General features: G+C 43.9%; 1 protein-coding gene across 2 annotated transcripts in view; it reads left to right on the forward strand.

The window, feature by feature from the left end:
• The window catches only part of Wipi2 (WD repeat domain, phosphoinositide interacting 2), a 34157-nt gene extending 10924 nt beyond the window's left edge, over positions 1-23233 (forward strand). Inside the window, exons 3-12 of one of the 2 annotated variants that reach the window (XM_047533812.1) lie at positions 9439-9608; positions 10645-10741; positions 11165-11262; positions 11656-11748; positions 16085-16155; positions 18372-18479; positions 19546-19710; positions 20494-20601; positions 21468-21598; positions 22541-23233. In XM_047533812.1, coding sequence (XP_047389768.1) covers positions 9439-9608; positions 10645-10741; positions 11165-11262; positions 11656-11748; positions 16085-16155; positions 18372-18479; positions 19546-19710; positions 20494-20601; positions 21468-21598; positions 22541-22653 — 1154 coding nt within the window. In that variant the 3' untranslated portion in view covers positions 22654-23233. Of the gene's footprint in view, positions 1-9438; positions 9609-10644; positions 10742-11164; positions 11263-11655; positions 11749-16084; positions 16156-18371; positions 18480-19545; positions 19711-20493; positions 20602-21467; positions 21626-22540 lie in introns of both variants that reach the window. The other variant, XM_047533811.1, reaches the window with a different exon arrangement.
• Positions 23234-24733: the final 1500 nt, after the last annotated feature.

Below are 24733 nucleotides of genomic sequence, written 5' to 3' on the forward strand. Positions count from 1 at the left end.
CTTTGCATCGTATATGTAACTAGGAAAGCAGACCTCATAAAGCATTCAGTTCCCAAACACAACACAAGCAAAATGTTCCTTAGCTCAGCAAAAGTGACTGGAGCCTATGAAATTATAGAAATGCATCCATCAACATGTAACGCCTTTTATCAGCCTTCTTGCTTGACCGAGAAACTAATCATCATTTACAGCCATCGTCTGCATCTTAAGGTTTGAGAAATGGTGCTTTCTGAAATCATTCCTATTTGACAGGCCATGTGCTGTTTGGAATATTAATTTCAGTGAGATTTATAGTAATGGAGAAACTCCAATAGCCCCTCATTGCCTAAATCTGTTGTAATGGAATATCGGGCTCTTAACTTGCATCCCCATAGAGCTCCAGGCATCTAACAGGCTTGTGCGGAAGTGTGTTCCTATCAATTATTTAATGGCTTCGTTCTTCCCTTCCCACTTTAGGAGCTTTATCATTGCCAGCTAGAAACTCTGCCAGGAGAAGCAAAGCAACATTCTTTCTTCAATCAAGTAATTAATTTTCCAAGGTAGATTTTTAGATTGGCAGTCTCTAAGAAGAACATTGGCAGAAATTGTGGCACAGGCCACCTAGAATGAGTCCTAAAAGCCAGGCCTTAGCCACTTGAGGTCATGGAGTTCATGTTCAAACTTTCTCTGTCAGTCTGAGTACATTTTGGCACTGGTGTGCTGGCACCATGCCATCCTGAGCAGTGACACAGCTTTGTGTCTTTTTCTTCCCCTTTGACTGTCATATCTTTCGTCGCCAACCCAATTTGTTGTTTACCACTATTTCCAGGAAGAGCCAAGCTGTCCATACTTCAGTTGAGTGGAAAGTGGTCTGAGTATGTGGGTTCCATGTATGCTTGTACATTTGAAAGTTCTCTTGAGTGTGAAATTTAATATAATGATTAAATTACATATAAAAGAGCTCTGTGTTCACTCTGGGGGCACTGGTGTTCCTCTGCCATGTGCAAAGGACCTCATCCTTTTCCTGGTAACAGCTCCTTTGGAAATCTGATGACAGTTGCAGATGTTTCTCCCAGAGAACTGTACATTTAGAATATGATTTCGGTGGTTTCAGAGACCCTGGACGCCCATCTGGATATCCCCGAGGATTGTCCATGGACATGTGGTCTCTGGGAGGATCTGCCCTGACACTTAGTTTCTGTCCTCTGTGGCCCATTTTCTCATGAGCAGCATGACTTGACACTCAGAGTCCCTTGTTACTTGCATCAGATCCTTCTTGCATCAGATCTTAATATATCAGCCAAAGTTCAGATTTCTGCAATAGGCTGCCTAAGTTCGTTTTTATTGTGTTTTTTAACAGCCCTTTTGGAATGTAATTTATCTATCTCTTACGGTATATAAATCTGTTTAAAGTGTACAATCCAGTGGGTTTTAGTATATTTACTAAGTTGTGCAGCCTACCATAATCTAATTTTAAAACGTTTCATCATCCCCCAAAGAAACCCTAAGTCCATTAGCAGTCACTCCCTGCTTCCTCCCACAGCCCTGCACCACACTAATCTGCTTTCTGCTCCTATAGATTTGCTGTCTGGACATTTGAGATAAATGGAATCCTGTGTCTGGCTTCTTTCACTCAGTGTGTTTTCATGGCTCATCCCTGCTATAGCATGTATCAGTATTTCATTTATTTTTATTGCTGAATAATATAATGTTGTATGGATATATGGTTTTGTTTATCTGTTGATGGACATTTGGGTTGTTTCCATCTAGGGGCTATTGTGAATAGTGCTGCTGTGAACATTTTTGCACAAGTTACCATGTGGATGTACATGTTTGTTTCTCTTGAGTAGCCCTACAAGGAGTGGAATTCCTAGGTGGACATCTTTGTTTTGCCTACTTGTGAGCATGGCTGTACTATAACTTCCTGGGGTGGGAAGTATGCATTTTAAAATGGAAGGACGTGCCTCACTGCCCTCAGCAAAGGTAGTGTTTATGTGTGTGTTGCCAGGGTGTGAATGGGCCCGCTTCCTCACACCCCTCCCGGGTTAGACACCACCACACTCTTGCTGTTCACACTGAGGTTTTTAAGTCCATTTGCCTTCATTATTTACAGTTCTCCAATCGATGGAAATGGAACTTTCTTTTTTTCATGTACTCATTTGTTGCCCCCCCCCCGTGTGTGTGTGTGTGTGTGTGTGTGTGTGTGTGTGTGTGTGTGAGACGACTGCCTGTTGGTTTTCTTTGCCTGCTTTTTTGTTGGGTTGTTTTTTGCTGATTTAAAGCAAATAAGCCATTTGTTATGGTTAGCAATTATTTTTTTCTGGAGTGTCATTTGCTTTTTCACCTTGTTTGTGGCTCTTTTCACCATTCCACAGCTTGGAATGGATTAGTCTCATCCTCTAAGGCTCCAAGTGCCAGGAGAACATCTTTCCACTTCTGTTAAGACTTTTCTCTGGGCTGTGACTGTGGCTCAGTGGTAAAGCGCTTGCCTAGCATGTGTGAGGCCCTGGGTTCGGTTCTTAGCACCACATATAAATAAGTAAATAAAATAAAGGTCCATCAACAACTAAAAAAATTTTTCAAAAAACTTCTCTCAGCACTGTCTTCTAGTACTTTAGTGCCATGTTTTACAGTAAATGCTCTATCCACCTGCAGGTTTTTTGATATATAAAGCCTTCTTTTTTTTTTTTTTTTTTTTTTTTTTTTTTAATCTACTTTCATTCCATGTCGGAAAAGAGATTTTTTTCCTGTGTCCTTTTGTTTAGAAGGTTTTACTAAAGCATTGAGGGGTCAAGATGACCTTTTCTTTGAAACTCAGGAAAGAAAAAAATAGTTGGTCCTAAGCAGTTAATATGTTAATCTAGGTAGTAGGTGTATGGAGGTTTATTTCATTTTACTCTTACTTATATTTTCAACTAAAGAGTTTTCCTGCCTTCATTCCTCATTTTTAAAATTCTGAAAGAAATGTACTCTCCTTTTTTTTCATAAAAATTTTAGGGAAACCATTTCAAATTCATAGTTGGGTGGAAAGATAAGCACACACACCGACCCAGTGATCCTCTCTCCCTTTGTGTTTCTTTGAGACAACTGACTCCATCCCTTTCTTTTTCTAAGATTTTATTAATGGAAATTTTCATAGAAAAGTTGAAAGTATTTTCTAGTAAACACTTACCTATCCACTATTTATACTATCCACTATCTTATTTGGTAACATTTTTAAAAAATATTTTGTTTTAGTTGTAGGTGACACAATACCTTTATTTTATTTTTATGAGCTGCTGAGGATCGAACCCAGGGCCCCACACATGCCAGGCGAGCATTCTACCATTGAGCCACAACACCAGCCCTGTCATTTTATCACTAGTCCTATCAGCACATGCCCATTACCCAACCCATTGAATGGGCACTTCAGACTGCATTACAGACACCATTACGGTCCCCAAGGACTGCTACGTTCATTGTACCAAGTAGCCTTCAGTGTTTCCTTGATTTTGTTTTTTCTTAAAAAGGTAAAATTTACACACAATAGAATGCCTGGATCTTGAGCAGACATTCTGAGTTTTAACACACCTACACCTTTGTAAACTGAAACCCTCTTTAAGGTTACTGTCTCCAGAAAGCTCCCTCAGACTCCCTCCTGGTCAATTCTCTCTTGCTGCCAAGAAGTTGCCAGTGTTTTTTACTATCACTTCAGATTTGTCTATCCTAGAACTTCATACAGAATGTAGCATCTACTCTTTCGCTGACATTTCTGTAGCTCAGCTTAAGTTTTTTTGAGATCTGTTCATACTGTCGTATGTCTCAGGTGCTTGGCATATGAATATACGACAGTATATGGACCTCAGGCTCCTCCCAGTTCAACTTCCTATGAATAATGCTTATGAACATTCTAGTAAAAGTCTTTGTGGGCATACGTTTTCGTTTATCTTAGGTAAATGTCTTAGTGGAATTGTTGAATAGATATGTATTCAGTTTTATAAGAACTACCAGACCTTTCAGCCGGGTGAGTATACCATCTGTATTCCTGTCCATGCTGAGTCCTGGTTGCTATGTGTCCCGCATATCTTCTTTGAAATATCTCTTCAGACCCCCCTCCCCCCATTTAGATTTGGATGTTGCTTTATTGAATCGAGAGATATTCTTTGTCCAAAATGTTTTGTGACTCTTTTTCTCCTAGTGTGGCTTGCCTGTTTTCTTAAATTTCTTGCCTTTGAATAATAGATGTTTTTGGATTTTGATGTAGTTTGATTTTTTTTTTTTCTTCTTTTTTCTTTTAAGGTTTTTGCTTCCTGTATCTATCTAGGAAACCTTTGCCTACCCTCAATTATGAAGTTCTTTTCATATGTGTGCTTTGAAAGTTCTGTTTCTAGAATTGTGCATGAAAGCTTTCTTTTGTGTTTAGGTCAGTGATCCAACTCAAATTAATTTCAGTGTGTGTTGTGAGGTATGAATCAAGGTTACATTCCTTAGGGATTCCTATTGCATCATTTGTGGAAAAGATTTTTCTTCCCTTATGGGATTGCTTTGGTGCCTAAATATGAAATAGTCCTATAAGTGTGGGACTATTTGGGGACTTTTTATTTTCCTCCATTGTTCTATTTGTCAGTCTTTGTTCTTTTTCAATAATGGTCTTGTGCGTTCTGGGTCTAGATAATTTTTCCTTCCCATATTAAATTTTAAAGCAACTTTCAATATCTATAAAAAAAACTGGGGTTATTGGGCTGGAGATATAGCTCAGTTGATAGAGTGCTTGCCTCGGAAGCACAAAGCCCTGGGTTCAATCCCCAGCACTTGAAAAAAAAAAAAAACTGGGGTTATTATAAAGATGGCATAATAGAAATCATTTTGAGGAGAATTGATATCTTAACAATGTTGACTTTCCAGTCCATGAACCTGGTGTATTTTCCCTTTATTTAGATCTTTGTCTTAGTAATGTATTGTGTGTTTTAGTGTGGAGGTCTTGGCATCTTTTGTTAAATTTATTCCTAATAATTTGCAGTTAGTTAGTATTATAATTTTTATTTCATTTCCAATTGTTTGCTGCTAGGTTATAAAAATATACTCTATTTTTATAAAAAAAAATAATAATTTTTTTCTGTGGTGCTGGGGATTAACCCAGGGTTTTGTGCATGCTAAGTAAGCCCTCCCACTGAGTTATGCTCTCAGACTCATTTTGTTTTTTAATTTTGCATCCTGTGATTTTGCTTAATTGATTTATTAATTTTAATAGTTGCTTTGTGGGTTCCTTAAGATGTTTGGTGTCTTCCTTTTTTTTTTTTTTTTTTAAATCTCATTTTTTTTAATTGGTGGACTATAGTTGTACCTGATGTGATTTATTGTTACACGTTCATCCATGTACACAATGTAACAATATAATTTGGTCTGTATTATTCTCCAGTATTTATCCTTTCCCACTCCTCCTCCCTCCCCCTTGTCCCCTTTCTCTACTGATCTCCTTTCGATTTTCATGAGATTCCTCCATATTTCTTTTCTTTTTTCCTTTCTAGCTCCATATATGAGAGAAGACATATGACCCTTAACTTATTTCACTTAATATTCTCAAATTCCATCCATTTTCCTGCAAATTACATCATTTCATTCTTCTTTATGGCTGAAAAAAAACTGCATTGTGTTTATATACCACATTTACTTATTCATTCATCTACTGATGGCTGCCATTCTGCCTGGAGTGAGACAAAATCTTGGTGTAGTTTCCATTTACATTTCTGTAATTGCTAAAGCTGTTGAACATTTTTCATATATTTGTGGTCGTTTGTATTTCTTATTTTGAGAGGTGTCTGGTTAGTTCATTTGCCCCTTTAGTAATCAGATTATTTGGGTGTTTTTTGATGTTATGTTTTTTGAATTCTTTTTATATTCTGGATATTATCCTGTCAGAAGAGTAGCAAACAAAGATTTTCTCCCATTCTGTAGGTTCTCTTTTCAATTTTTTTTTTTTTTTTTTTTTTTGTGGTGCTGAGAATCCAACAAACCCAGGGCCTCAGGCACGTTAGGCACTCTTCACTTTCTTAACTGTTTTCTGTGCTGTACAGAAGCTTTTTAATTTAATGTCATTCCATTTATTAACTCCTGGTATTATTTCCTGAGCTTTAAGGGTCCTATTGAGAAAGTGTTTGAGCCTATATTTTGGAGTATTGTGGTATCTTCCTTTTTGATCCATGTACCTTTTTATTCTTCTTGCCCTGTTGCAATGTGCAAGACCCCCAGTGCAGAGCAAGGAAAGTGGGCATCCTTGTGTTGTTCCCAGTCTCTCACGGAGAAGTCGGTATTTTCACCATTAAGCATAACATTAGTGTTTCTCCCTATTCTTAAGAGTTTTTACCATGAAAGAGCATTGAATTTTGTCGCATCTGTTGAATTGGTATGATTTTCCTCTGGATGATTGGATTTTAATTTATTGCTACAACCTCAAGTGGACACTTGCCCATGCCTGCTGATGGCCTTGGGTGGTTCCGATAACTGTATCTGCTACTCCCTGAGGTGATCATCTCAGTCCAGCTTTACTTGGAAAGCCTCCCACCTCTGTGTCTTCAAAACCAGTAAAAATTCATGCTCCAGAGAAGAGCTAGTGCTTCCCCAAGGAGTCCCTTTCCTTTCTTCTCCAGATGACCACCCACCTGCATCTGGTCCCATCTCCTCTCTTCCCTTCTGTTCACCTGTGGAAAAGGAATTCCATTGTGTTAAGACCAGTCCTGCTGGATCCCTCACCTTCCAGTTTTTTTAGTGATTTGGTTCCTCAGTTCCCTTGTCTCCACTGCAGTGTCAATCGCTGTCAGTGTGTCTGATAGCTCCTGTATCTGAAGACAAACTTCCTTCCACTGTGCATGTCCCTCCATCCCGTCCCCACGTTTCTGCTCTGCACAGCACAACTTGTCCAGGTGGCTGCCTGGAGTTCTTTTTCTGCTTTCTCACTGCTGTCACATTGCAGCTTTCAGCTGGGCACGTGCATATCAGGGGCTCCAATTTTTCACCACTTTGTGAGTGACAAAAAAGGCCCTCAAACAAACTTTAGCAGGAGGCAGGCTCTGGTCTGAATTATGAGGATCATCTGTATTTGGAAATAAGCCCTTTCTCCTCTGGTTTAATTTAAGGAGCCAGTGAATTTCAATAAAACTTACTTTTAATTTAAAAACAGGGTTTGTATAGAACAGGATTTCCTATAGTATGTCCCAGTCCTAGAATTCGTAAAACTGAAAATCTGATTCTTACTTCACCATTGAGGAAATTGATGCCAGCCCTTCCAACTAGTTACAGTGGAGCTAAAGACCAGAATCTGATTTTTAAACTGATTTTCCTGAACCTTCTCCCCAGGTCACCATTGTATCCCCAGTAACTACTAAGGCATCCAGCAGTAGCACTTGGCCAGTACAAATATTAAAGTGAAAGCAGTTGAACTTCACCAAAAGCAATTTTCCTACTTAAATGCCTTAAGATTAGCCAATTTTTTGAGGTGATACAGTATCTAAGGAGCTGCTCAAGTGTGCTAGGCAATGTTAGACCTGCACACAGCCAGTCCTGTGGTCCTTGCCCCTTGGCCCAGCAGGAAGCTTTGTTCCCAAGTGCTCTTAGGACTGGTAAACACTGAAAGCAAGGACATGGAACATAGCTGAGTGTAGCCAAGTGGTGAATCTCACTGGTGAAACTCCAAAGAGAGCAAACTGTAAGAAGTGGGAGTCCAAAGGGGATGACTGGGTAGTGATGGAGGGCCTTGTCCCAGCCGACGCAACTGCTGCCTTAGAGCATACTCGAAGGTTGTAGCCTGCTGGGGCCACCCCTGGAGACCATCTTACTGACTCTCCTGATCCCTTGTCCTCCCCAAGCTTCTTGTCATGACTGGCATCCCTGCAGGTTTCCTGAGGAAGAGGAGAAGTCAATCACAGAACTCAAGCCTCTGGTCCTGCAGAAGGTTCTGTAGCAGCAGATAATTGGCATCTGCATCTGTCTCTTCTGAGTTTGATTGGCCTAGTGGCTGAATGATGCTGTGTGCCAGGCCCTTTGTGAAGATCCTGCCTCCAGGAGCCAGCAGGATCACTTCTGCTATGCCCTTCCTTGCAAGTCAGATCCTGGCAGGGTTGGGGCCTACTCTGGGATACAACTGAGCAGGAAGCCACAGGCCATACTTCTGCCTCCTGGGCTAACACCTCTGGCCTCTCCCTAGGGGTAGCAGTCATTTGGGTTTGATCCTTGGAATAAAGGTTTGCATACTGCTGTAGGAAAGAAGTAAATATGCGTTGTGTATCAGTTGGCTAGGTAAAAGCAACCATGAGTCAACTATTAAAGAGCTCAGAATCTTGCACTTGGTTTTACTACCCATTCCATTCTGAGTAAAGGCAAACTCTTACACTTTTTTTTTTTTTTTTTTTTTTTTTTTTAACAAATTCAGGCTATGCCACTTTGGATATGTCTGACTCTTTAGCTAACATCCAGTTTGTTAGTGCCTAGACTAGTACTCAGCACATTTGATTATCAAATTCCTGTTGAAATGATTGATGTCATGTGCTTTCTTAGAAATACTAATGCTCCTTGACTTAACAATGGGATTACATCTGCACAAAGCCAGCCTAATTTGAAAATAACAGAAGTTGAGACTGCGTGACTACACCTAACATACTGAACATGGAACTAAGCAACACAGCATACTATAGCATGTGGGTTCTTTCCTGTCATGCTCATGAGACTGACTGGCAGCTGTAGCTTCTATCAGTGCCAGCCTAACAAGAAAAGATATGACATGTCACTAGTCCAGGGAAAGATCCAAACACAAATTTAGAAGTACAGGTTTACCAAATGCTGATCACTTTTGCACCATTGTAAACTTAAAAAAATCATAAGATGAACCATTGTAAGTCAACAGCCATCCCTAAGCTGGGCACTTTGGCACATGCCTCTAATCCCAGTGACTCAGGAGTCTGAGGCAGGAGGATTGCAATTTTTAGGCCAACCTGGACAATTTAGTGAGATCCTGTCTCAAAATAAAAATAAAAAGGGCTGGGCATGTAGCTCTGAGTTCAGTCCTCCATACAAAAAAAAAAAAAAAAGAAAGAAATCATCTGTGGTTTGTGTCTTAATGAGGTGGGCTCTGACATCTTAGTCCTTCGGTTTATCTTATAGTTCGGATTTCTAAACTAGTAAGTGTGTTTTTAAGTCACATCATCGAAGTCCAGCAACAGAAAACTTTTTTAATAATTCAGTAATTTGCCTTGTGTGAATTTTCACATAGGGCATGGTCCTCATGTATAGCAACAGCAGTTCCCTGGCTCCAGATGGTCAGAACTCCACTCCACCCACCCCCACTGTCTTGTGCTGCTATGGGACATTGCCTCTCTGTGGTGCTCTGCTTCACGTGCCACCTAGGTGTGCCTTTGTTTGTGAGCAGGTTCTGCCTGTTGACTTGGAGAAGTGTATATCTATGTGTATGTCTTTCTTTCCTGATGGCAGCTGATACTGAAGATGTGTGCATCGTAGAGAGATTGTTCTCAAGCAGTTTAGTGGCCATCGTTAGCCTCAAGGCTCCCAGGAAGCTAAAGGTTTGCCACTTTAAGAAGGGAACCGAGATCTGCAACTACAGCTACTCTAACACCATCCTGGCCGTGAAGCTCAACAGGCAGGTGAGTGAGTCATACCGCAAGAGTGCTTCCAACATGGCCTAGCCCGTCTTCTCGGTGCCTCTCGAACAGAGCAAGCAGTCCAAGGCCTGTGACCCTCCACTGTGTTGCACGCACACGTCTTCATTCTACCAGACTTGACTACTCTGCTCACAGTTTTGCTCAAACTGTCCCATTTGCGACACAAACCTTGTCCCTGCTGAACTGTTGTAGTTATCCTTCAAGATGTGAGTCTTATGTTTCTATCTGTTTATCCAGAGATATCATAGTCTTGATTTACCTGTTACCTTTTTTTGCTTTTATAACTGTTAGTTCTTAAGAAAGCAGCATAGGCCTTATGATGCTCAGCGGTTTTTGTCTACAGCAGCCTGCCTGTTCTGCAGGGAAAGCTGACTCAGCAGCCAGTTAGTGTGCATCATAAATAGTAGCTAGATTTTGAGATGTGACTGGATAAAGTGATTAGCTTACAAAAGTTGGTTAAACTAGCAAATTATAGGACATAATATCTTGAACTTTTTTTTAACTGAAGGCATAGAAGTATATTTTCACATGGAGCTGTGCATGCCGACCTCTTTCTTGCATAAACCATCCCCTTGATGCAGTTTCTGCAAAGCAACTCTTTCCTTTAAAATGGAGCAGGAACTTGAAGCAATGTAATCTGTACACAGAATAAAAATTTATACTTTTTAGAAATCTCTAGGCTTAAATTTTTGTCTTGCCATGCCTCATTCAGAATTGCTTTTTAAAAGCAATGTCTTTCCCAAATCTTTCCAAAGCCCACTTCAGTTAGCTATACTTGAGCCGCATGTGATGCTAAATCAAGTCACCTCAATTAAGATTCCTAGAAAGTTGACTCTGGGCACCACCTGACAGGTGGTGGAAAGCCATCTGCATTCCCTGAGCCTTAGGCTTCCAGTCTGTATGGTGTTGTAGAAGAAATCGAGAGCATCTTAGTTCAAGAGTCAGTTTTAACATGAAGACTGGGGCATGTGTTCTCAGTGTTCCTTCACATTTGGTTTTCTGTTTTTCTCCTGTCTAGAGGCTCATCGTGTGCCTGGAAGAGTCTCTATATATACACAACATTCGGGACATGAAGGTTCTGCACACCATCAGGGAGACCCCCCCAAACCCTGCAGGTAAATTGCTTTGTGAGGAGAGAATCCTATTTTTCTGATTTTGCCTTTAAAAGATAGTTTAATGTTCATGAGACAAACTTTTGTTCCCTCTTTATAGATTACAGATGGGACATGTTTAAAAAGTATCAATCTTAAACCAAGCTACCTTATACAGTCTTGAGGGTATAAGCTTATTGATTAGATTAATTTTCAATTCTGAGGTTACTGATCATTTTCAACCAGTGTCCCTTAATCTGTCGATAACACTGGTATCACGATGGTGGCTTGCGGGTACAGAACTTTTAAAAAATACATGAGGTTTATAAGAACTAATTTTTATTTCTAAAAAGCCAAGTTTAGTGTTAAGCAAATGCTAAATTATATGTAACAACTGAGAAGGAAATCTCAGATTTGACTTGAATTTGTTGTCTGCATTACTCACAGGCTTGTGTGCACTGTCAATAAACAACGACAATTGCTACTTGGCATATCCAGGGAGTGCAACCATCGGAGAGGTGCAGGTCTTCGACACCATTAATTTGGTGAGGTGCCTTCTGTGCTTGGATAACCCTTTAAAGCTTATCTTCCTAAACGCGTGTGCCCTGCCCCGCAGCACAGCAGCAGTTTTCACCCTCCGCCCTGGTGCTAAATCAGGGCTTGTTAAGCCTGCCCTGTGCGCCCACAGAATCTGAGCTCCTGGCAGTGTCTGTGTCTGAAGGAAATGGATGAAGGAAGTGGATGAATTGTTTCGCTTTGTGAAAGACTGAGCATATTTCCATAGGTCCCATCCTGTCAAGTGGATTTGGTATTTATGTTAACCATAATGGTGGTTTAGTAATTGCCGTTGGCATTTCAGCCTGATGGCCAAGTGATAGCACAGGGGCAGGGGGCTCTTAGCACATGGCAGTCAAATTTTATTGGTTTCCCCTTTTCAGAGAGCTGCAAACATGATCCCAGCTCATGACAGCCCTTTAGCAGCACTGGCTTTTGACGCAAGTGGAACCAAACTTGCCACGGCTTCTGAGAAGGTATGTCTGCTGTAGAAGGTAGAAAACCAATTTGAAGGCTTCAGCAGACCTTCAGTTCTGTCCACACAGCCCGTGTCTAGACACGTCTATATTGACCAACTCACAGAGAAACAAAGATACTGACAACCCAGTAGTCAGGCTGTCAGTGTGCTGCTGTGAAGTAAGTCTCACACACACACACACACACACACACACACACTGTGTTAGGCAGCTTTCTATCACGTGACAAAATATCTGCGATAAACAACTAACCCGAAGGAAGGGGATTTCAGAGGTTTCAGTGTGCTTTTTTCTGGCTCTGTTGCTTAGGGCCTGAGATGTTGCAGAGCACCCCTGCTCACCTCCAGGAAGCAGAGAGATGGGGCCAGGGTCACAGTGTCCCCTTTAGGACCCCCGTGTTCTGACTGCCTCATACTAGGCTTGCTTTCTAAGGCTCCCCCGTCTCCCAGCACTACCACCAGCTGGCAACCAAGCCTTCAACACGTGGCCTTTGAACACGTTTAAGAATCAAACCATAGCCCTCTGCCATTGTCTGACAAGAATGTCAACATGTGTGTGATAGAAAATAATGTGCCATGAAGACACTTACCCCATGTCTTCAAATTAAGAAACTAACATATCCTATGATAGAGAACTTGGAAAATAATGAGAAGTGTAACAAGTCAGACATAATTTTTATTATCCAGTTGATCAGAATACATTTCAGACAATTTAGTGGCTGAACAGTATTTGATTATGATTTACTTAAACATCACCCTTTGGGGACATTGTTTCTAATATGTCGGAATTATAGGTAATAGTTTATTTTAGTCGTGTAAATCTTTTACATGTATTTTTAATATTAAAAGATTCTCATAATATATCTGGGTGAAAAGGATGCAGCCTTAGGGTTTTGGTGGGGGTTTTGTTATTGTTTTGGGTTAATTGGGGCAGGGGGGCATTGGTGTTATTTCATTTTGTTTCTTTTGAGATGAGTTCTCACCGTTACCCAGACTGGCCTCCTTCTCCTGAATTCAAGAGATCCTCCTGCCTCTCTGAGCATCTCCAGTAACTGGGACTACAGGCACATGCCAACATTTCTAGTTTTTTTTTTTTTTTTTTTTTTTTCCCCAAGTGAACATATAATTTATTTGATTTTCAAACTTCATTAAGACATGTGCAATATGAATTTTACTGGGGCTTAAACCTGTTGCCTGCTGGAACTTTGCAACAGAGTCCAGTGCACAGTTAGTACTGAAAGTAATACAGTACATCTGATACATTTCAATAGAACTGGGAAACAGATTTCTAGAAAGGATTTTACCCCATAATTTATACCCATCCCAGTCCTACTTTGGGATAGACAGTGACTTGCCTCACAAGAGCTCATGAGTAATGTTGCTTTTCGATCAAAATCTGTATTTCCAACCTGTTAGGAGCATTGAGACAAGATTCAAACATTCCTGAAGAGTGCACTTGTGATCACGTGTTCACCAACAGTAAGCCCTGCCTTCAAAACTGTCTTTATCACATGTCAGGCACAGTGGTACATGCCTGTAATCACAGTGACTTGGGAGTCTGAGACAGGAGGATCACAGGTTTGAGGCTAATCTCAGCAACTCAGCAAGGCCCTAATCAACTTAAGGAGACACTTTCTCAAAATAAAAAGGGCTGGGAATGTACCTCAGTGGTAAAGCGCCCCTTTACCACTCAATCTCCAGGACTCCTCCCAAACAAAACTGTCTCCTCACAAGAATAAAATAAGAGACTTTAGTCTTATAAAAAAATGTCATGAGAATCCCCTTGTTTTCAGCAACAAAATTTATAGCCATTTTTCCAAAGTCGCCCTCTTTGCCAATTCTGTAAGTTGAGATTTCACAAGTGGTAAGTAGGTCAAAATCTATCACCAAAGACTCTGGTCACACATCAATCCCAGGAGCCAGCAAGTCAGTAGTGATCAGAACACAGCCTGACCCCAAGTAGAATTCCCCCAGGTAGCATCTCTCTGGTCCACATCACCATGCTGCAAATTAACAAACCTTAATTCAGGAACCACCAGGCAAGTCCATTTTTGTTAATTTTATCAACACTTAATGAGATCAAGTGTCCCTGGCTGCTGCAGGGGGAACAGACAAGTATGGTGCAGAAATAACTTTACTTTGAGCAGGGTGGATGACAACAGATGTGACCTTTCTAAAGCCCATCTGTGCACAGTGGCCAGCTGTGACCTTTAGCCTGGCACCCCCAGCTCCAGCTCCTGTCTCTTCCTGTTCATCCTGCTACCTCTAGTTCCTGTGTCGTTGCTCTCTGCACCAGTGCTGTCCTCTCGTCTGCCTCTGAGAGAATTATTTGCTCTACTGCCTCATCCATCTCTTCAGAACAGCAGTTCAGAAACAAGGCATTTTCCTTACCCCAAATCCTGTCCCCTCAAACTCACTTCTCATGGGTTTTGTTTTTTTCCATTCATTACCTATTTGATCACCTCAGCAAGGTAAACATTTCTCATTTTATAGTGAGGGCTCAGAGAAGTTAAGTAATTTGCCCAGGGCTTGACCAGTTAGGCAGAGGAGGGATTGAGCTCCAATCCATCCTGACTTTGCTTTTAAATTTTGCAAGGCTGTCCCAATATCACTGTCTTTTTCTTCTCCCTTGGGAGTATCAAAATGAAATTGCTAGCCCTTAATTAACAAGAATCTTACCATTGTTTCTTTTATTAGCTTAGAAATGCCCAAAAGCACCTAGGATTTCAGTGAAAATAGAATAACACACACCCACACACACATGATATAAAAAACAAAGGCTTTATTTGTGATTAAATAGAATCCTTCTGTCTGTGGGATTAGAACAGCTAGGCCTTCCCAATCCTCCTGTGTTCCAGAGATATGTGACTTATGTTCGCTTTCAAGGAATTTGCTATTGCATGATCTCAACACCTTGTCACTATTATGACAGCAGATATACCATCAAAAATTAAATATAACCAGGCACCGTGGTATATGCCTATAATCCCATCAATGTGGGAGACTGAGGCAGGAGGATCACAAGTTTAAGACCAGCCTCAGCAACTTAGTGAGACCCTGTCTCAAAATACAAAGTAAAAAAGGTTGGTAATGTAGCTCAGTGGTAAAGCACTCCTGGGTTCCTAGTACCAAAACTATGTATTAAAAAGGTGCGTGCATGCACCTAAAAAGTTTAGGGTGTAAAGGACAAAGCCTTTGCCTTTGTTATTATTGTATATGTATGCATAAAACATTTTAGCCCTCTAATTTTCAAGAATTACAAACCCAGCTGATTTCCTTGGATCTAGAGTGAATGTGTATGTTAAGTAACATTTTCTCAAATGAGCCTGTGCTATCTGATTGCTATTGGTTGTGTAGCATTCCCCTTGTGCAGATGGACTGTAAGTTATGTGAACACCTCTGCATTTAGATGGTCTGCCCTTTTTTTTTCCCAAAAGTGTTCGTGAGCATGTGAGAGATCAGTAACAATATGTTTAACACCCTGAACCTTCTAAAATTTGCATGGTATGAGATTGAATGTTGAATATAATTGGTCCTGCCCCACAAATTTGAAGAGCTACCTGTTTGTAGGTTTCCATTCTCTTCTCTCAGTCTGTTTCTTTTCATGCTGTTCCACACCATCACTTAGGAGCATTCGTTCAGTAGCAGCCTGTTGGAAGTTCTGCTCATTTCTCTGTGCCCTATTTCCACTTGTTCTCGCAGCTGTTCACATTTTTCATTTTGAAGCAGGGAAATACAGTAGCTCACCAAGTATTTGGATTTTTTAGATTATTCTTAAGAAAAGTTTTCTTAATGTAAGTCTTAACGATTTTCTAAGTTTGGGCTTTTTCTTTTAAGGCAATTAAGTAAGATTTCCAGCTAATGAGTTGTCTTGATTGGTAATTGAAAGTGGCAGGATTGTTGCTGAGTGGGTGCTGGAATCTCATCAGTCCTTGGAGTTAAGCAGTCCTTCCCTGGTGCAGTCCCTGACTACAGGGTTTTATTTCTAATAGTTCAAACTTTAAAGGACTATTAATATTCTATATTTGACTTAAGAGTTATTAGTGTATAGAATGGTAATAAAGTAGAATGACTTAAATAAAAAATATGTGATGAGGTATAAAATAGAACAGGAGACTTTCCGGTATTCTTGTGGTAGGAAATGTGGTGGTAGTGTACATAGGCCCCCTGGGACCTGGGGTGCAGAGGAGAGGGCCTTAGGGCTCCCTCCTAGCCCAGGCAGAGCTGTCACTGGAAGTGGACCACAGGGTTTTTGTAGTCTGGTGTGTAAAAAGTAGAAAAAGTCTATTTTTAACCCAGCTAAAATTCTTTTTTCTGTTTTTCTTTCCCTGTCCCAGGGGACCGTGATTAGGGTGTTTTCCATTCCAGAGGGACAAAAACTCTTTGAGTTCCGGAGAGGAGTTAAGAGGTAACATATAAATCCTCCAAGTCGACTCTGGAGGTTACATTTGGATTTTAATTTCTGTCATCATTGGCCAAACGGGTATAAACTTAAACAACAGGGAAATTCCAGTTAAATATGGAAGCATTTTCAACCACCTCAATCAGCAGTCGAGATGTAGAAGTCAGTCTCCTCATGGAAAGTAAAGAACATTTTTGTGGAAGTAGAGTAGGTTTCCATGTGTCTGTGATCCCAGCTGAATGGAGAATGAGGACAGAGAGCCTGAGAGTTTGGAAAAACTCATGTGGCCAGGCCAGGTCTGGGGCCCACTCCAAGGTGCAGGTCAGCAGCCTCACTTACTGAGCATCATCCTCAGCCCTCAGAGCCCTCGTGCCCAGCTCTCCTTCCTCAGAGCACATAGCCTTGGCTCTGGAACCATAAGGCACTGCATTTAGGGTCCCTCAGCTGTCCCAGCCAGGGCACACACTTGGTGCTCCCTCCCTGCAGCTGCTTTGGAAGCAGGTGCACCCCTCAATCTGTGGGAGCTAAGTGTCCTGCTCAGGTCACTGGGCCATTGCCATAGCTGGTGTGGGCAGCATTACTTGGTCCCTGGGTCCCCACTTCCCCCTCTCAGGTGGGAATGTGCTGAATGGTACCAGCCTCCCCAGGGCTGCACATTGGCCGGGAGCTGTGTTTGCAAGGAAGCGATCAGTTCTTGACTGCACTCCAGGCTTCACATCTCTGGGAACCTGGGTGGTCTATAGTCACCTCCTCCTCCTCAGAATGTCCCTGCCCATGGAAAAGACTCAGTGTTCCCTTTCAAAAGGCAAAGCCAAATTTCCAGTCCCAGGGTCTGCCTACCCTGCTCCCTTCTTTCTCTTCGTCTTCCTCATATCACACCTTTCTAGATGATTCTCTGTGATCCTGCTTGATTTCCGTGTGTCCAGTGTCTGCTGGAGCTTCTTCCCACCCTTGCTATAAACCACACACTCTCCCTAAGCTGTGCCATCGTGTGCTGCTGACCCCAAGGCCAGACATGGAACCCAGGCTCTCCTGAGGTGGATCTGTTTCCCCTACACCTCAGGCAGCAGGCCAAAATGTGCCATCTGCTCACGTTCCTCATCACGGTGGGTGGTCCAGATGGTCCCCAGAGGCCAGCCAGGGACTCTGGCTTTCCTCCTCCCTCCCATCTCATGGATCCAGATAGCTCCCGCCTGTCACTCCCCCAAAGTCTTCCCTTTCCCACCCTGCCTCACATCACCTTGCCCCATGCTCACCGTGGTTTTGGCTGGTCCACCTAGACCCTTCACTGCCTGCCTTCTGTAGGGTTAGTGCCACTGCAGAGCCCGAGGGCCCTCTGCATCTCACCCCTCCTTGGCTGGCTTATCTTCACTCGCTTTCCCTCACATTCCCCATTCCAGCCTTGGTGCATGTTTAGGTCCTCAGGAGAGAGAATCTCTTCCAGGGTTGGGGTTCTTCCACATGCTGTTCCCCGTGCCTGGCTGACTTGTATGAACTCCTGGATCTGAGCCAGGACCCCCATTCCCACGAGGCAACCTTTCTTGGCCCCTCACATGTCAGCTCTTGTCAGCTCGTCCCCGCTTGGATCAAACTTTATATCCACCCTCCCCGGCCCATTTGCTACCAGCTCTGTAAGGCAGGTACCCTTCCTGCTTCATTTACCCCCAGAGCTTAAGTATGGTGCCAGTTACGTTGTAAGCACTCAGTAAATATTAAGAATTTCAGAAAACCCACCCCTTAAAATTATTCAGGGCTAATAGTAACTTTATTTCTAAGGTTCTCAGAAAATTCATGTTTTTTATTTAATGTTTTGAGATATTTTACAGTGATGTATATACACTGTAGAGACTTAGCATGTTGACAGTTTTGCTCTAACAAACATCACCAAGATTAGTTCAAAATTTCTGTAATTTAATTGAGTTGTTCTTTTACTAACTTTACTGTTACAGATTCGTCCTAATTCAGCTAAAAATGCTTTAATGCAATCCCGATGTTATTTGTAATCACAAAGAAAATGAACTGTGTAAGGATGTAAAGAATTCTTACTGGCTACATTTCCTCTCTTGAGTTTTTGAGAAGTTGCTGGAGAGGAATGGAAAGGCATCGGTGACTCGGTGTGCCTGTGGTGCAGCTCGTGCTCTGTCCCCCAGTTAGGAATCCCTGTGACGCAGGGCCTAGCCCCCCACCCCGCCTACTCAGCCACACACTTGCTGTCTTCCCAGGTGTGTGAGCATCTGCTCCTTGGCCTTCAGCATGGACGGCATGTTCCTCTCTGCGTCCAGCAACACTGAGACTGTGCACATCTTCAAACTTGAGACTGTGAAAGAAAAGTGAGTTGCACAGATAACGTTTGTTTCCTCTCCCTGGCTTTTGGGAGGGCAGTGCTGGGGGTGGGGCCAGGGCTCACCCTGGAATTACACTCCCAGCACTCACATTTGCTTTTTGAAAACTACAAAACACTCCGTCCCACTTATTGGCTGGATGAAAGCAGCACAGAGCCATCCTGCTTTTTTTCAGCATTTGCCAGTCCACACATAGGTGACTGTGGCCACCAAATCCGGGCTCAGTGGTACAGATCGTCCCTGTCACATTGATCATCTTACGTGGAAAACACGCTGGAGAGGCAGGCCAGGTTGAGGGTCAAATAGGCATCTTCTGATCAGCGCTTATGTCCTCTCTCCCACCCCGTAGACAGAAGGAGCTAGAATCAGACCACCCTCAGGGATGAACTGCCACGTTTTTAACATACCCTTAGGTTAGCAAAAAGAAGAGGGATTTAAGTTCTGTATTACTGCAATGAATGTGTGTGGAGGGGCTTTGTTTTGTCTTAAATTTTAAAAAGAACAGCCAGGTGTGGTTACATACACCTCTAATCCAGTGACTGGGAATGCTGAGGCAGGAGGATCACAAGTCAGAGACCAGCCTTGCCAACTTAGCAAGATCCTGTCTTAGTTCCCAGCATTGCTGGTCAATTCCAGCACTGGGGGGATAAAATCCCACTAGTATCTGTGGGATTACTTAGACTATGACTTATTCAAAGAAGTATTGACGACACCTTGAAAAACATACACAAGATGAACAGCAACCAAAATGTGCTACAGGAAAATAACTTGAGGTTCATAGAAGGTTTTTGGAGATTTCTAGCTACAAGGATCCAAAAGGGGGTCCTGATTAGGTAAACATGGCCACTCAGGAGGTATTGGCTGCTCCTACTTGACTGAGCAACCCCTGCCCCCCGCCCCCGGCTTCCCCAGTCCTGGCCCTTTGTGTGTTTTCCACAGCCCTTTTTGGTGACGTGTGGAGAAATTCTCATTCTAGTTTCAGGCTCTTTGTGTCTGAGCAGGATGTGGCAGTTCTCAGAACCAGCCTCACGTGTCTCACGATGTTTCCTTCTAGACCTCCAGAGGAGCCCACCACCTGGACTGGCTACTTTGGGAAGGTGCTCATGGCATCCACCAGCTACCTGCCCTCTCAAGTGACAGAAATGTTCAACCAGGGCAGAGCCTTTGCCACTGTCCGCCTCCCATTCTGTGGCCATAAGAACATCTGCTCGTTAGCCACGTGAGTGGGGATGGGCACTGCCCCCCTGGCCCTCTTCCTGTGTGGCGTCCGGACAGGGAGCTGTGTCCCAGTGCTCATTACGAGCTGCAGAGATGGCATGTGGCCCTTTCTTCAGTTTGGTTCCATCAGGAGCTACACAGAGGGAAGAGCTACAGACTGGGCTCTGCTGCAGACACACATCTAGAATTGCTTTCTCTGGGGTTCCTATTCCAAAAAATCTCCCTCTTTTCCATCCTTGTTGAGTGTTCAGTGTTGATGAAAAGCATTGTGTCAAGCTGTAGGGATTTGCTGGTACTCAGCCCTTTGGGATCACAAAACAGCAGCGTCACAGTGGGAGGCATTGTGGCTCCAGAGCACTGCTTCAAGCACAGGTCTCATGAGCTGTGTTGGAACTGTCCACAGCATGGCTTTGTGGGAAGGCTTGTCTCATGGAACTAGCAGAGTTCCACGAATCTTGGAAACCGTTTCCATCCTTGTTATCAGAATAGCATAGTTTTTGAAGTTCTCTGAAAATACCACCCTTAGCCACCAGAAACCACAAACCTGATCCTATTCTGCCTTGTTCTTGGGTTTTTTACACATGCACCCTCAGACTGTGCTTGGCCCTGCCATGCTGAGCCCCAGGAAGCCCGGGGCATGGTCTTGGTCCTCTTCTGCCTAGTTGCCAGCCAACTCCTGTGCAGGAAACTCCGTCTGTGCCGCGGAGGCAGGCAGGCAGCTGATTTAGAGATGTGTTTTGTGAGAGGCATGCTTCTAGAATTGGTCTGATTGTATTCTCACTAGAATTCAGAAGATTCCTCGGTTGTTGGTGGGAGCTTCTGACGGCTACTTGTATATGTACAACCTGGACCCCCAGGAAGGTGGCGAGTGTGCCCTGATGCGACAGCACAGGTGAGGTTCCTGCACCTGCCACTGCCTGCCCCTCCCCAGTGACGTGAGGCACAGATTCCAGTGTGCTGGACTGTGCTGCTGAGGCCCTCCTGTTCCCAGATTAAACGGGTTTTGCCCCTGTAGGGAGTCGTGGCTGCTGGTGGGGCGCCTCTGCTGGGCTGCATTTACTTGCAAACAGGACATCCAAGCCTCTCCTGAGGGTGGGGCTTTGTGTCTTAAAAGCAAGAAAAGCCACAGCGTGGGGTCCCAAATGCCTACTATCCACTATGGGATGCAGAAGGAATTAACGTCCATTAACTGGGAGGTGCTGCAGTTTGATTTTCTGTTTTCCCTTGGGGAGTGCTCTAACAATGATACTGTGTGACATTAACAGCCAGGTGGAGGTGGGATTTTGAGGTGCGAATGGGTATTGGGGGTTGAACCAGGGGCATTCCGCTACTGAGCTGCATCCCCAGCCTTTTTTTTACTTTGAGACACAGTCTTGCTAAGTTGCCCAGGCTGGCCTCAAACTTGAAATCCTCTCCTCAGCCTCGAGTAGCTGGGGTTATAGGCATGCCCCAACATGCCTGGCAGAAATGATTTTTTTAATGTGAATTCTGTTCATGATCATCTAACTTAAAAATAAGCTTGCCTCACTAGGTGGAACCTTCACGCTTTCCGTACAAAACTCCAGTGAAACAGATCCACCAGAATGGGGCGGGGATATTCCAGAACTGCCATGGCATTAGGAACGCTTGGCGTTCCGTCTAGCGAGTGTCCTGTTGCCCCCTCACTGCAGGTCTGGCATCTCAGGCCAGCCATGCCATGACAATGCCCATGCCGACCTGGAAGCATTGAGTTTGTCCTGGTCGTTCCCTTCTCTCCAGGCTGGACGGCAGCATGGAGACCACCAGTGAAATTGTGGACTCTGCCTCTCACGACTGCCCCTTAGTAACTCAGACGTACAGCGCAGCAGCCGCAAAAGCTGCCTACGTGCCCTCGTCTCCAACAAGACTTGGTAAGGGGCAGGACGCAAACCTAGAAGGTAATTTTGTGCGGCGCTTCCTGGGGGGCAGGGGATTGTTCTAGCACATTGTACTTTCACCAGAGTTGCCCACCTCCCACTTGACATCTGGAAAAGGATCATTCCACGCATAGGCGGGTTTTTGTAAACTAGTGTCCCAAGTCCTGGCAAGATTTAATTATTTTCTCCATTTTGAGAAGAAAATAACTAGCAGAGCCCAGGCGACTTTAGATGCACCCCAGCCTGCTGCCCCTCAAGAGAACAGAACACTACCAAGTGTTTCTCCTGGATCCTTGTCCCACCTGTGTGATCACTTGGCAAATTTCACATGAACTCCTTTGCGCCAGTGGCCAGTGAGGGCAGAGACAGGAAAGAGAATCTCAGGCCATGTTGAAGGGCTCCCCCTGGCTGCAGCAGCTGGTCCATCAGCACACAAACAGCTGAGGTCACTGTCAAGGCCCCTTCTCACTGCAAGAGCTGACATCCTCAGAACCCAAGGGGACTCAAGTGGGAGACCTGGGGCTTCATTCACACATGAGGTCATGCTTGCTTACTACAACTCAGGGGAATGGCCCTTACGGTCACATAAAGTGCAAACTGTCTCACAGTGTTGATTGTGAACATCTTTATAACCAGCATGAGGATCATTCTTGCTCTCCCCATTCAGTGGGGAGAACCTTCAGCTGTTCCTTTGGAAGCCCTCACTCCCAGGCCTCATTTGGACATTGAATAATTTGGGAAAATAAGCAACTTCATGTTGAACTGCCTAAAGCTTCAGGGATCTGAGTCAGAAAAGCAGTTAAAATTCAGAAGGACTCAGCGTGGACTGTAGTTCAGAAACATGCCAAAGTTTCCAAAGCCCAGTCTCTGGAGGGTTTCACTGGGGTCTGTAGTTTGTCCCTACCCACTGGGATTGGCCTTCTTGCCTCTCTGCAGCCTATACGGACGACCTGGGTGCCGTGGGTGGAGCGTGTCTTGAAGATGAAGCCAGTGCCCTGCGCCTGGACGAAGACAGCGAGCATCCTCCCATGATTCTTCGGACTGACTGAACTTGACCTGTTAACTCTGACCCTGGAAGCAGAGAACACAGGCTTTACAGAGGACTTTATGCGTTGCTGCTATGAACTTTGACCTGAATTGGGGGAGGATGGCAGAGACTTTTTTAAAAAAAAGGGGGGGGGTGTAGTGATAGTCTAACTCCATACTGTTGGGAAAATACACTGTTTTCACTTCAGTGGCTTTTAATCCTGCTTAAGAATTTTAGCTTTTTGTTTTCTTTTTTTTTTTGCCAAAATAACTGTTTGGTGAAGCCCTCGAAGTCTCCTTGCTTTGCATGCATGATGTGCCAAGCCCGGCGTAGGAGAGCTAGAAGCCACTTTATAACAAACCGCAGTTGTCTGGTGTTTACTGTCTGTACATAGCAGTGGGCGTGGCGAGGAAGACGCGGCGTCTGCAGAGTGGTTCTGGTTGTGGAGGCTGTTCCTGCTGAGATAGGTCCCAGCGCTGCCCACCTGGGGCCCACTGGGTGCTGGCCAATGTCAGCCTTGGACGGGATCTTCTAGCCCTGCAGCCCCACCTGGACCGTTTCCCTCCACTTTATTTTATTAATTAAATTCTTTCCAAATTGGATCATTCTGGGATTTCCTCCATGGTGGACTTTTGTTTCTGATCTTGTTCTCTCTGTGAATACTGGAGGAGAGAGGTTCTCTGATGTCAAGAACCTTCCCTCTGACAGCAAGTGGACCTGACAGCATACCCGGCTGCCTGGAGCTGGAGCCATGGGAAGTGAGTTCGTGTGTCATTAAATTCTCTCTTCTCCTCCACTACTCCTGTCAAATAACTGTGACTTTTTTTTTTTTTTTTTTTTTAAAGGAGAATTTGTAGCTACTCATGCTCAAGAAAGCACAAACATAAAACGCAGTGGGTATCTGGTTGTCCTCTTGGGCTTCCTGTCTGAGGGTCCTTCTCCTTGAACAAGTGCGTTAGAGGCAGGAGAGATGGTGGCTGTGGACACTCCTTGCCCAGGATGATATGTGCCTTTTCTATTTCAGTCTTTTGCAGCAGTCGTTCAGCAAAGTGATGAGAGGTTGCGGTCACAAGCTGCAGTATTTGCCTAGCCTCCCTTTTCATTTTTACAGAATTAAAACAACCTCAGATACCTCAAACTCTGCATTCCAAACCGAGACCAGAGCAGTTAAAGTTTTGAGGGCACTTAAGTGGATTTGGTGGCACAGAACAGGGCCTGTGGAGCAAGGAGCATTAAGATGGAGGTAAAAGCACAGAACTCCTGAATCACCAGCCTGTTGAGCTCTTCAGCTCTTAGAACAGCAGGGACCAGAGGCAGCTGTCTGGAGGCGGTCGAACCAGGTGGTGCTAGGTGAGCATAGGCAGGGACTGCCATTTGCATTGACCTGCTCAAGTCAAGTGCTCCTGATGTTCCTGGAGCTGTTCATTGAGTGAGTAGCTCTGAGGCAAAATCCTAAATGCCAGGGGCCTGGAGCCAGTTCTGGCTGCAGCAAAAATCTCTGGAGGAGCTGGTTGGTCAGCCACACACAGTGTAATATTAAGAGGGAAGAGGTGGGTATGTGGTGAACTTTTCCTTAAAATCATTGCCTTTCTATCTTGGACCCTTGGCAAAACAGGACTCCCAGCCATGCAGCCTGGTAATCGTGAGTGCACACCAGGGCCCAGCAGAGGCTGCTGCTTGTCCAGGAGAACAAGAAGGGACTTAGCAGGACAGTGTGTCCCTGCACCCAGTCTCCTGGTCACTTGGAGTGTTCCTTGAGATCTTTCCAGGACAATCCATTGGATCTGTGCCTTAGAGGCACCCAGGCCAGGGTGAGTGCTCATGGGAAGAGATTGTCAGAAGTGTGCAGGATTGATTTAGAGACCTGAGCTGGGTTTCCTGGAATCAAAAAGAAGTACATTTCAGGTTCTGTTAACATTATTAATTTGGTGCCTGCTGTTGACATTCTTACTCATGGGGGACTGGGGGATTGCAGTCTCTACCTGGCCTCTTCCGTCTTTGGGAATGGTAGTCCTAGCAGAGGCTGGGAATGGACTTCCTTCTCTCAGCCTCCCTCCACTGTCCTGGGATTCCCTGCCCGCCTCCACCAGGGCTTTTCCTCC

The sequence above is a fragment of the Sciurus carolinensis genome, chromosome 18, assembly GCF_902686445.1.
Source record: "Sciurus carolinensis chromosome 18, mSciCar1.2, whole genome shotgun sequence".
In the NCBI taxonomy this organism is placed as follows: domain Eukaryota; kingdom Metazoa; phylum Chordata; class Mammalia; order Rodentia; family Sciuridae; genus Sciurus; species Sciurus carolinensis.